This window comes from Harpia harpyja, chromosome 6 (genome assembly GCF_026419915.1).
Source record: "Harpia harpyja isolate bHarHar1 chromosome 6, bHarHar1 primary haplotype, whole genome shotgun sequence".
NCBI lineage: Eukaryota > Metazoa > Chordata > Aves > Accipitriformes > Accipitridae > Harpia > Harpia harpyja.
This window is the reverse complement of record NC_068945.1, coordinates 63,867,109-63,879,412: the sequence shown is the minus strand read 5'-3', so window position 1 is coordinate 63,879,412 and position 12,304 is coordinate 63,867,109. Positions and strand designations below refer to the sequence as shown.

Sequence of the window (12,304 nt, the reverse complement as noted above, 5' to 3'; positions counted from 1 at the left end):
TCTTGAATAATGCTAGTAACACTGGACTAACTAGCTGTAACCACCAACAAAGCACCCTGCACTGACATGAAAGCATCAGAAGATAAAGTTTGAAATAAGGTGCAAATGCCATAGTTCCTAAAGAAGGTTGTATCATTACATTATCATTAGGCTTTTCTTAAGCAATAAGTATACAACCACATTCTTGCCAAAAGACCTGAACATTTTATGGCATAAAAATTCTAAAACAGTTGAAGCAATGCAAATTGAGGGATCTAAATCTTGGCCTTTTTCAGTTCCAGGTTAATTGTAAAACAAAAGCCATCTTTGTACACAACACATTCACAGGGTGAGCAGCAAAATCCCTTATACCTGCTCAGAACCAAAACTTGACATAGATGTCTTGCTAGAGGGCAAGCAGCAGTAACGCTAGCAAAAGTTCTATTTCTTGACTCTCTTACAAAAACACACCTATGTAACATGTATTACCTGCTCCTGCAAAGTAGAGCAGGAAAAATTAACAGATGAAATAAATACTAACAATTTCTAAAGTGCAGTAGTTCAGTTTGGATTCAGTAAACATGTCAAGTGCCAATTCATAGCCTTTCCATGGAGACAGCTATCCATTAGGTACACATTTTAAGTTTAGAATACACCAGCAGCCTCAAACATGAGCACTGGAGCTCTGTGCTATTATTAAAAAACAAAAAAGCAAAGTGTTGTAACAACAGTACAACAGTTTCAGTTCTCAGTTTCAGTTCCCAATAGACAAGTGTTAACAAATTCAAGCAAGCTAAAGCATACTAAACAAACTTTAAGAAGCACCATTCATTTTTTAATACAATTAAAAGTACAGCATACAGTACTTATCTTACTTTATGTCACTTCAGAATTTCAAGAAGTGCCACAACACAAGTTCAGCAGATCTTAAAAACATCCTTAATTTAGACAAAAGAAGGTTCTTCCGTATCTAACACTCATTTTTGAAAACTCACACTAGAATTTGGGAATCAAGATTTTGCTGTGCCCTTAGCTGTGCAACTGAACGACCATCAGGTTCTACTGTCAAAGCATAACTCAAGGTAGTTTTCCTAATTATCTACTTGCATAAACCCTCATGTGTAATAATGCTTTAATTTTATCTAAATGATTCAGCAGGTAACACAATATTAAAGCACCGTTAAGGTTAGCATATTAATTCTCAATTAACTCAACCAATCTGTACAGCTTGAGTTATTTCACTGTCACTCTCCTGACACACATAAATTCAAGAGGTATTTACCTGACAAAATATCATAACCTAAACATATGACACTGTTGATGCACAAGAGGCAACAGTTCGCTCCCTGTTCACTTCGTTGGTTCTGGAATACCCGCAGGAATAAAAGCTGTTGCTATCAGCAAAGTGGATCAGGTTTCAAATATGCAGAGGACTGTTTTTTTCCAACAGGATTATTGCTTTTTTTAAAACAAACAAACAAGCAAACAAAACCCAAAACACCCCTAAAAGCAACCAACCAACCACACAGTCACTTTCCCCAAATTCACAGTTTAAGAAGATTTCTGTAGTATTCAGACTTCTTACTAGGCAAGTTTCTGTCTCTGACCTCATGCCTTGCACTTCCATAGCACGCAAATGCCAAGCATCTCTCTGTTACAGACATGTTGTAAGCAAATAAAATTAGGCAGGAAAGTTTTTTTGATGTCTTGTTTCTTTAACAGAACTTATTTCCCAACTTTTAAGCAGCTGTTAAAATAAACACCTTAAAGTTCAGATAGAGATAAATAATAGAATTATCTTAATCCAGTGATAAATGCTAGCTCTTCACACTCCTTACCCAAAACAAAGCTTTGCACCCAAGTTCATAGGGATAGTTCAGATAATAAGGTACATAAAGAGGTCTTTAGTCTAATCTACTCAAAGCAGGCTCAATGATGAGATCAGACCAGGCTGCTCAGGGCTCTATCCAGTCATTTTTATCCAGTTGTGCAAGTAAACATTCAAGTATATTTCCTCTCCCACACCATTTAAGTTCTTTCTTCTTCATGGGTTCTTAACATTCTTCGTATCTCTTGAAAATTTTTTTCACTTTATTTCCTATCACACAGACTTTGTAACGCTTACTTATTGAAATCCCAGCCAGAACCAATGAGCCCAGAACCAATTATAATTGTGAAAGTATAAAAGTTTATACTTGTTAACTTTTAAAAAATAACAACTAAGTCAGTAACATACTTCAAAGTAATAAGGTACTTTTAGAAATAATAGTAGCTCAGAAGTCAGTTTATGGTCCTGTGAAATACAACACTTAGTTGAGACCAGATAGGACTGCAGCACAATACCCATCAGCACAATGGATCCAAGTTTAAAGCCCTGGTTCAGGAACATCAAATTTTAATGTATTCCAAGCATACATTTGGCTCTGGACTGATGTTCAGTCTTTTAATTGAAACTTGTGTCTACATACAGTAACACATTCATTTCTATCTGCCTAGAATGTTTCCAAAAGGATTTAAGAATGTGTTTTAAGACCAGCAGTTGGATTTAGGCTGGCTCCAATAATGACAATTCAGGATGCTTGAAAGAAAAGCAAACAATTATTAAACAATGTGATCGTGGTAGAAATCAAATTATTCAGATCTCAAAGGTGTGTATATTCATAGTCTTCAATGTTAGTATTTCATATAGACATGTAAGAGCATTTGAATCAAATTGTCTATACCCTCCAACATTTTAATATATAAAATTTGCCCACATTAAAGCGTAAGGGATACCTTGTTAATCTAACCTAATTTTTCCTCCATACTGGTACACTAAAAAAAGTAAACAAGCCAAAGCCATTGTGGCATATGCTCCATTAGATACATGTGGGTGGAAAGGGAGAAATCAGATTGTGTCAACTGGAAAAGGATAGTACCAGCTGGGAAAGAAGCATTACTCTCAAGTTGCTAAGGGAGCATCACCAAATAGAGTTAAGAGAATTAAAGCTAAAGGTCAACCACCATCTTCTTTAAAGCTATTCAAAGAGTCTGTTTGGTTTTTGCTTTTTAAGTATTCAGAGCAAATTTAGAACTTTTTTTAGATATATTGCAGAATACACTTATCTTCCACACACTGCTAACAGACTTTGTTTACAAATACTGCAACAAATCTAGGCATTTCATAAATAAACTGTTTTTTTCTCCATAAATAAAAAGCAACATTCAAGTGTCACCTGTTTTGTCTTTCAATATTTTGTAGCTCCCTGTGGTCCCTTTTCAGGTGTTTGGTCAAAGACGTAAAGTATTCCTTCAACAAATTCTGGAAGGGCTGTTGTTTCTCTGGGCTAATTATCTCACTAGGAGGAAAGCTCAAGTTAAACTTCTCTGCAACAGTTTTTACTCTCCTTGGTACCAAACCAGCAATGTCATCTCCACAGTGCCGACAAAAGCTGATAACCACAGAAACATGAGTGTGGGATTCTCGATCAGCATTAATAATATTTTTAAGCTGCTCATAGATTAAAGACAGACCTTCCTTGTCAGTGAAAATCCCAACTATTGTCAATTCTGCAATGAAACGCAAATCAGTTCTTAACTTGGTAATGTTGGGAGTCTTCTCTTCTTTCCTTGCTTCAAAATGTTTTTTCCAAGCCTGAAGTAATGAAGGAGCAAAATCAGCATAGCGCTGGTGAAAGAGGGAACACAAGTGCACAGCGCAGTTCACATCTGATATTTTCAGTTTGGCTTCCACAATAGAAGCTACTGCTTCTGCAATGTATTTGCTTAAATTCAGGCTATTAAAGTCATGGGACAAGGAGTCCCTTTGTTGCTCTGTAATGGTTTTTAGCTTCTTAACAAAAGCTGTGTTCTTCTTCAGACTGGAATCCAGTCTGCTGAAGAAGTTTTCCTCAGGGCGATTGTCTGGTGCATTCTGGTTTTTGCTGCGAAGTTCTTTTCTTGCCTGATGACGCTCCCAAGCCTCCTGATGGAGCTGATGAGCTTCCTCTTTTTCTCTAAGAGAAATAAAAATTAGTCATTTTTGTTACAGAACCTTACTTTCAGGTTAACAGTTCAAAGGAAAAAAAAAGCCATAGTTGGAAACCCTCCAGTAGTTCTTAACACAATTTCCCCTTAATATTCTATTTTTAAATATTTAACAAGTTAATCCTAGAAAGCTAAAGCATCTGCGCTTCATAAACTCTTTAACTTTCTTGCTGCAAAAGGCAAGTACTACTTGTTACAAAATGAAATTTCTCAAATATTTCTATGCAGAACATACTAATCCCAACAGACTTAGAAATATAAACATAAAACTCCATTTACTCCAGACAGAGATGAAGTTCTTACAGAAGAGGACAACAACCTTTCAACAAGTTACTGTATTACACAATTAAGGGAAATCTCTTACTCCCAGACTACTTAAGTTACACAGAAAATTTTAAATAGGTGAAACACATCTGTCCCAGCTAGAATTTGGCTATGATGTTGCCTCAGTCTTAGAAAGTGACATATTTCAAACACAAGAATGTCTGGAATCTTGGCTTTACTGGTCTAAAGATGCTATCTGCAACACAGTAGTACCTTTTGGTAACATACTAAGAAACACTGTCTTGGTAATACCACATACTAAACTTCCAGGTTACATTCTGTGTTTGCCATCCAGGTATCAATTCTCTATAATTGATTAAAAGAAATTACAGCCATCCCTCACAGTAGATTTGCTCTCGTTACAGTCTGTGGACCTGTTAGAGCTTGTATTCCCAATTTTATGACACTAACACTTCTCCATCTTAAAAGAAACTGTGCTGCTTTACTCCAGCATAGCTCTGCATTACATGGTCATCACATGGAGAACACTACCAAAACCCCATATTAGAGACTAATGTTAACAGAGGTTAGAGTTGAAAACTCAAAACTATGCAGAAGTCATAAAGCATACTCATACTCAGCTAGCCATGTAAAATTTAGAACACTACCTACAACTTATTATAAGTAACTCAAACAGTTCATCTTTTATAATTCTGCCCACAATCCTGATAGCAGGACTACAGCATTTGGCACAATTAAATCATTAAAAGACAACTTACTTCAGTTGAGCAGCTGCTTCTTCTTGCTTCTTCTTCTCTTCCTCCTCTTGTTTCTTTTTCTCCTCTTCTTCAAGCTTCTTTTTTTCTTCTTCTTCTTTCTTCTTTTGCTCTTCTTCTGCCTTTACTTTATCCTCCTCTTTTTTCTTCCGCTCCTTGTCTTCCTTTTTTCTTTTATCCTCTTCCAGTTTTTTCTTTTTATCTTCAGGAACCTTTAAAGTCTCTCTTTTCATGCCAACCTTGACATCTTCTTTTGGCTTCTCCCTGGTGCTCACTGGTCGCCTTTCACTAAATTCTTTTTCTTTATTATTTAACGGAGATTCTTTTTCTTCCATATTTGCTGGCTTTTTGCGCTCAGCTGGCATTGTGTTACCCAGGCAAGTCTGCAGAATTACAGGAAAATAAGTACTTTTAACCTGTTGTTGATACATTGGTCACTTTCACAGCCCACCCGTACCCACTTAGTTCTTAACTAAGTAAGATAACTCACAAATGCCTGACTCAGAATAAAATACAGGTTTAAGGTAAGTTTTATTGAACTAAGGAATGGACCTAACGACAGGTAAAAACTAATCATTTTGTTAAAGTGTTACACTGCGAAGTTGTCTTCAGCATGAATTGTGAAGTAAAAGCATTTGAAGTTTCTACAACCTGAGGAACAGAAGATCTTGGAACATAAACAGAAGTCCATCTGAAAAAAAAAAAATCCACAACTGATGAAAGCAAAGTACCTCCAACTTAAATATTTATCAGCATGTACCTGTGCCTCACTGACCTTTCTACACATCTCCTAAGAGTAGTCCCCCCTCCACTACCTCTACTTAGGATCATAGGATAATGCAGGTTAGACAAGACCTCAAGTGGTTCAACCTCCTGGTCAAAGCAGGGTCAGCTATGAGGTCAGACAAGATTGCTCTAGGCTCCAGTCTTGAAAACTGCCAAGGAGAGAGACTGCACAACGTCTCCAGCCAACCTGCTCCAATGCCAATGCCACACTGCCCTCATTGTGAAAAAGCATCATCTTGCTCCCCTCTTTCCTCACCCTTCCCAAAATCTCCCCAGTCATCTCAAGCACTCTTCCACATAGCACAAGTACCAGCCAGAAGAGCATGCTGTGCTAAGATGTACACACAAACCTCCCTGCCAGCAGGACAAATGGAAATAATAGTAGAAAGTCTACAATTATCAAGAGTTATTAAAGGCTCCAGTTTGTATCTCTTTCTACTGAACCAATGTTTTTCTGGGGACTTGTAGGAGGTTTGGCATCTTTAGGGTTTCTAGCCCTCTAAGCTTTAGTTTCATTTGGCTAAGGATACAAAAAGTAACATATATTGAACAAGAAAGGGTAGAATCACAGAATAATTTAGATCAGAAGGAAACCGTGGAGGTCACCTAGTTCAACCCCTTCCTCAAAGCAGGTCCAATCACATCAGGGACTTGGCTAGCTAAGTTTTGAATATCTCCAAGGTCAGAGATGCAATGGCCCCCTCTGTGCCCCTGTTCCAGTACCTGAATAACCACACTGTGAAAAAGCTTTTCCTAATACCATCCTGGAATTTGCTGTGCCCCATCTTGTGACCGTTTCTTTCCATCCTATCCCTGTACAGCTTTGAGAAGAACCCAGCTTCATCTTCTCTATACTGTCCTGTTAGGTTGCTGTAGACAGTAATAAGACTTCCCCCTTCTTCTTACAGATTAAGAAACCGAGTTCTCTCAGTCTCTCTTCAGATACCATGTCCCCTAGCCTGCTAATGGTCTTTGTGGCCCTCCAGTGGACTTGCTCCAGCATCTCAATGCCTTTCTTGGAACAGAGAATCCACATCTGGATATGGTGACCAGATGCAGTTTTGTAACTACCAAATAGAGGGGAAGACTCACCTTCCTCAACCTGCTGGGTAACTGTTGTTACTACAGTCTAGAATGCAGCTGGCCTTAATGCAAGGGCATTCTGCTGACTCAGGTCCAGGGTCAGATAGGGCCAGACAGGACTGAAAGAGGCAGTTAGAACCACCTAAGCCTTATTTACTTCAGGCTAAATTAATTTCTTAAAACAAAAAATAATTTTCACATATTTGTGTGCTTCAAGTTAAATACATATATAGGTGGGACTGATGGGACACGATTGCACTGGATACCTCCTAAAGAACCATCACTTAGTTTTTATTAGTAACACCAGTTTGATTCCTAATTGTCACCCTTACTTTTGCCTTTCTAACATTTTACTCAGACTGGATGATGAAAATATGCTAGATTGACATATTTCCTGCATCTACTCAACAAAGTGGATAATGAGACACTTGCATTCCAATCTAATGCGGTGCACTTCTAGTATTACTTTTAACTATTTTGAAAGATATTTAAAAATAACACATCACACTAATGAAAATCTCTGCTTCTAAGTATTCCACATTACCTCCCCCACCTCCCAAACAATAAAGCGACAGATTCTTATACTGACGATCCCATATGGAACACTGCACTACAATTTAAGATGCTTGTCCAGGTCTTCTGGAAAAAAAAAAAAAATTGTTTGCAAAAATTCACAGTATATTCAGCTACAGGGAGTGACAACTTACTAATGGAGGACCTATTCAGGACTTGGCCTCTTTGATAGCAATTGACAACAGCACCAATGAAGAAAGGTTTCTGATGCTGATTTATGGAAGTGAGAGCAATCGAATCAGCATTGCTTAAACAAGCACTATCAAATTTGGCTCCCTAATGCATGTCTACACCTAAAAGGTTTCACAGCTCAACATCTCAGAACTACTTGGATTTCAAAAACACTGAGCTATATCATCTTAAAACAGTATTATTATGAAATCAGTACTTAACCAAGAGGGTGGGGTGGGGGAATCCACAAAACCCAAACAAATAAGGAGCCCCCAAGCCCCTTCATTTTAAAGGTCTGAACTAATTTTTCTATCTCTGTAGGCCAGTTAAGTGGGACCTGTTCCTCACAGATTCATCTGGGAGATACAAATCCTCTACATGTTCTGTTTCAAATTCAACAATAACTATTTATTAATCTTTTCTCACTACAGATCCACTCTGGGAATTCCATCAGTTTGAGACAGCTAACCTATCTCTCCCACCGTTTTTAACAAAAGGGGTTTGAAAGGGAAGCTTTTAGCATTTAAACACCACTGTAGTACCTTACTAGTAAGATTAGGTCTGTTAGAACATTGCGTAAGACTCTCCATTAATTGTATTAAAATGTTTTTCACCAATAAGTCTATTAAACAAAATAAAAAATAGAGTAACACTCTTTTTTTTTTTTTAAAAAGTGTTAGATTGTGAAAGATAATAAATTGGGAGCTAAGTTTAAAAGGAAAACATTGGGTTGTTTGAGTAAAGAAATGCTGGAAAAGCATGTCACAATTCTAATACTCCAGCTTTTATCTTTGTCCCCCACCTGCTGTTAGTAGGGTAATTCAATTACAATTTGGAAAAGCAAACAAACAAAACAAAATATCCAGCTACACATGTAACTTTTAACACAGTCACTTACCAAAATCATTACAGTACTCAAACTCTTATTAAATTTAGAAACTCAGAATTCTGTTTTAAAGATATATCTGACGTTTGCTTGTATAAAAGCAAAATAGAGAAGATGGGATAAAAAAAAAAAGGGATGGAGCATAATCAGGTACATCGTGATTTTGACCACAAGGCAGTATTATCTGCTTTTTCCCCCATGAACACCGGTGACCAAAAAAACCCCCCAACAATCTAGTTTATAATAGATTTCTGTCCTGCATCACAGAATACATATGTTACAATACTCCTCACCACCTGCTATGTATATACCTCCTTATCTCGCAAACCCTTCCGATCGTACTGCCAGCTCATTTATGTCTACCAACCACTGATGGCAGGAGGCAGGCAGTGCGGTTGCTGCCTCCAAGCCATACACAGACTGATTCACTGGTCAGCACACAAGTGTCAGCTAACAGCACAGACAAAACCAGAACTGTCCACTGAGCATATGCTATCACCCTTCCCTCAGCAAGAACGTTTAGACTTTGTTACTTTTCCTCAGCTGCCAGTTATCACAAGATCCCTAGAATGTTTATACCTTCAAAACATCTGCCTAATTTGACTGAAACTGGCTGAAAGGTTCAAAAGTTGTAGAAAGTGGAGAAAAATGGAAACAGGCAGCAGGCTCACCTGGGTCTCATTTCCCTAGGAAATAAGGCTGAAGATACACAGTTTGGTCCAGATTAAGGGAATGATAAGGAAACATGAAGAGATACTTAATCACTAAGAGAACTTCTATTTAATACCTAATGTTTACGTGAATGTACTGATGAAAACGCATGACAATGACATGAACTTCATAAGCCAACAGATAGGAAGAACCAGCGCTCACAGCTGAAAATTAGAGAGGATGGAGAAGATGGATACAAGACAAGTGTCCATACGCTTTTGGACTCTGGGCAGTCCATTTCTGTAGTGACATTTAGATGCTTTAACACTCTGTCTTCTTAGTTTCATCACTTACAGATGCTATTTTCCCAAGGAAAACTATTTCTCTTCATTTTTCCACTATTTGACCTACCTTAACTCATTCTTAATTAAGAAATTTTTTATTGTACCTGAATTTCTACATAGTTTTTTTTCATACCAATCCTGGAATTTGAAAAACTGATGGGATTTGGTTCACGATACTCTAGGCTCAGAAACTTAAGAAATAGGTCTTGAAATACGCAAGCAACATTTAAGAAAAAACACCTATTTACTCTCAAGGAAACCAAAGATTCATACAAGGTATTCAGCATCATTAATCTAGTCACCATGGAGAATGAAAGGATAAACATCAACACCTTAGTCTGATATGCTTAAATCCTCTCAAATCAATAAAAACTGCTTATTGTCACAGACTGAAGTACCATGAACCAGAATCTTAATCCTTGCAAACACAAGTGTGGGGGGAAAAAATATGGCTTTATTAAACTAAGCATATTTAGATTTTTCACATGCTCTTTTACTGCTACTGGAAATTAAACTGATCCCATAAACATTGCTTTATGCAGCTACTCTACTACCAAAGAGATAAGGGAGACAAAGAACGCAGGCAAGATGTCCCACTTCTGACCAGCTGAAAAACCTCAAAGAGCAACAACCTTCTCCATCGTTACAAATCAGAGCACCAACAAATTAAAAGTTCCACGAATTGAAATGCAATTAAGATTTCTCTTAAAATAAGGGAAGGAACATAAGAAAAACACCACGGTCAATCAGAAGAAAGTAAACTTAGCCACAAGTTTTGAAAGATGAGACACACAGCAAGACAGGAAATTATAGCGCAAAGAAGCCCCCCCTACACACCGGCAGGGAAGGCAGGCCTGCCTAACCAGCCGGGCAGTTTTACTTTCGATTCCATACCTCACGGAGAAAGTGTTTTGCCGTCAGACCTGCAGGCACACGCTTTTCACCGGGAAAAAGAGGTCTACGGACAAGTCACTAAATATATGCTGGGCAAAAGACTTCCTAACTAACAACCCTCCCCGCTTCCTCCGGGACGCCCCTACACATGTCAATCCACGTACGCAGGCTCTCCAACAACCCAGCCGCCTTCTCGGGCTCTGCCTTCCCCGCTCGCACCCGCCAGCCCCAGAAAAAACAACACCCACCTGCCCCTCTCCCTGCCACCCCCCCCCCCCGCCGTGCCCTGCAGGCTCCCTCACCCTAGCCCTGCCTTCTTCTTCTCACCCTCACGGCCCCCGCCGCCCCGGGACACCTCAGCCCCGGGGACCCCCCCCCCCCCCCCCGCCGCCCGCCTCCGACAGGCCCCTGCGCCCTCCCACCGCCTCCCCCGGGCCCTCTTCCCCACACACCAGGGGCGCCGCCCCACCCTCCGGGCCGCCCGCCCGCCGTCTGCCCCAACGGCTGCTGCGCCCGCCGCCCCCCGCCTCAGGCCCGCTACCTCCGCCCGGTGCGGACATGGGCCCGGCCTCCCGGCGAGCGCCGACTCCTCCGCCCGCCGCGGCCCCCTCCCCGGCGCGCGAGGCCCCCTCGGCTCTTCTCCCCTCACGACGCCCGCCGCGCTCCCTGCCGCGGCGCCCGCCGCTCTGCCTGACCGACAGCACCGCCCCGACCGAGCCGGCGACGCCCGCCCCGCGACGCCCAGGCGCGATAGAAAGGGCGGCGCCGCCTAACCGCGACGTCGCCGCGGCGAGCGGCGGCTCGGCGAGCGGCGTTTCCCGACGGGTTGGGGGTCAGGCAGCGCGGAGGACAGCCCCGGGCGGGGTCCTGACGGCGGGCGGGCAGCCGGCCCTGCTCGGGTTACCGGGAGGCTGCGGAGGCGGAAGGGGGGGGGGGGGGTTCGGCGGCGCGTCCCTCACAGCGGCGCGGGGAGGAGGAGGAGGAAGAGGAAGAGGAAGGGGAAGGGGGGACGGGAATGGGTCGTGAATGGCGCTTCCTTGGCGGCCCCAGCGCACGATTCGCCTTGTCGCCCCGCGTGACGTCACTGCCGTGACGTGACTCTGGCCGTGAGACGTCACGGCGCGTCACGCGAGTCGTCATGCCAAGGGTGGCCTTTCGGAGGGCACCCGGCACGGCGCTGCCTGATCCGTTCCGCTGTCCCCGCCGTAAACTACTAGGAGTAACAGTGGCATAGTATCGAGTTATTACATAACTGGTGACTTAACGGATGTCGTCTGTTGCGTTTTGTGGTCTAAATCTGGCATCTCCCGCCCTCCTGTCCTGTCCGTATTCTTGTCGGGACATCCGTAGGCATTTTCCAGCGGTAAATTCAGTTGCACAAAACTTCCCCGTGTGTTTGAAACGCTCGCCATCTGCGTGTCTGGGCATGGCGTCAGCTGTTGGGCAATGCTGAAGTCGCTGGAAAATGCTGGTGCAACCCTGAATTTCAGAGCGCAAATCTGGTATTTTTAGAATCCAGATTCTTAAGGAGCGAGGTTTCTGACAGAAGCTTTTTCTTGCGTATGGGAAAGTGTTTACGCCCCTCCGGACTGAGAACGAGCGCACGCAAATACTTGGCCGTGACAGCAGGCACAGGCCTGGATGTGCATAATGAGATCATTCAGCTGTTAAAGCCACCTTTTATTCAGAAGCAAGAGTCAGCCCAAATACAAGACTCTGTTTACTGATGCAGAGTTTTAGGTATCCTCTGCCAACTGGTACAGGACTAGACAGGTTTGTTTTTTTTTTTCCAGGAAAGAACTCTCCTCCCTGTTGTTTAACTTCATTGCTCGTTTTGCAGACACATCTAAAAATCTCTTTCTGGAAAAGTT

At 41.6% G+C, this 12,304-nt stretch overlaps 1 protein-coding gene across 3 annotated transcripts in view; it reads right to left on the bottom strand.

Annotated features, from left to right (window-relative positions):
- The window catches only part of UPF2 (UPF2 regulator of nonsense mediated mRNA decay), a 67,506-nt gene extending 56,393 nt beyond the window's left edge, over positions 1-11,113 (bottom strand). For 2 of the 3 annotated variants that reach the window (XM_052788826.1, XM_052788828.1), the window contains exons 1-3: positions 10,975-11,113; positions 5,049-5,428; positions 3,195-3,974 (exon numbers count right to left, since the gene is read on the bottom strand). In XM_052788826.1, the coding sequence (XP_052644786.1) occupies positions 3,195-3,974; positions 5,049-5,410 (1,142 nt within the window). In that variant the 5' untranslated portion in view covers positions 5,411-5,428; positions 10,975-11,113. Of the gene's footprint in view, positions 1-3,194; positions 3,975-5,048; positions 5,429-10,735; positions 10,790-10,974 lie in introns of those variants that run through there. The other variant, XM_052788827.1, reaches the window with a different exon arrangement.
- Positions 11,114-12,304: the final 1,191 nt, after the last annotated feature.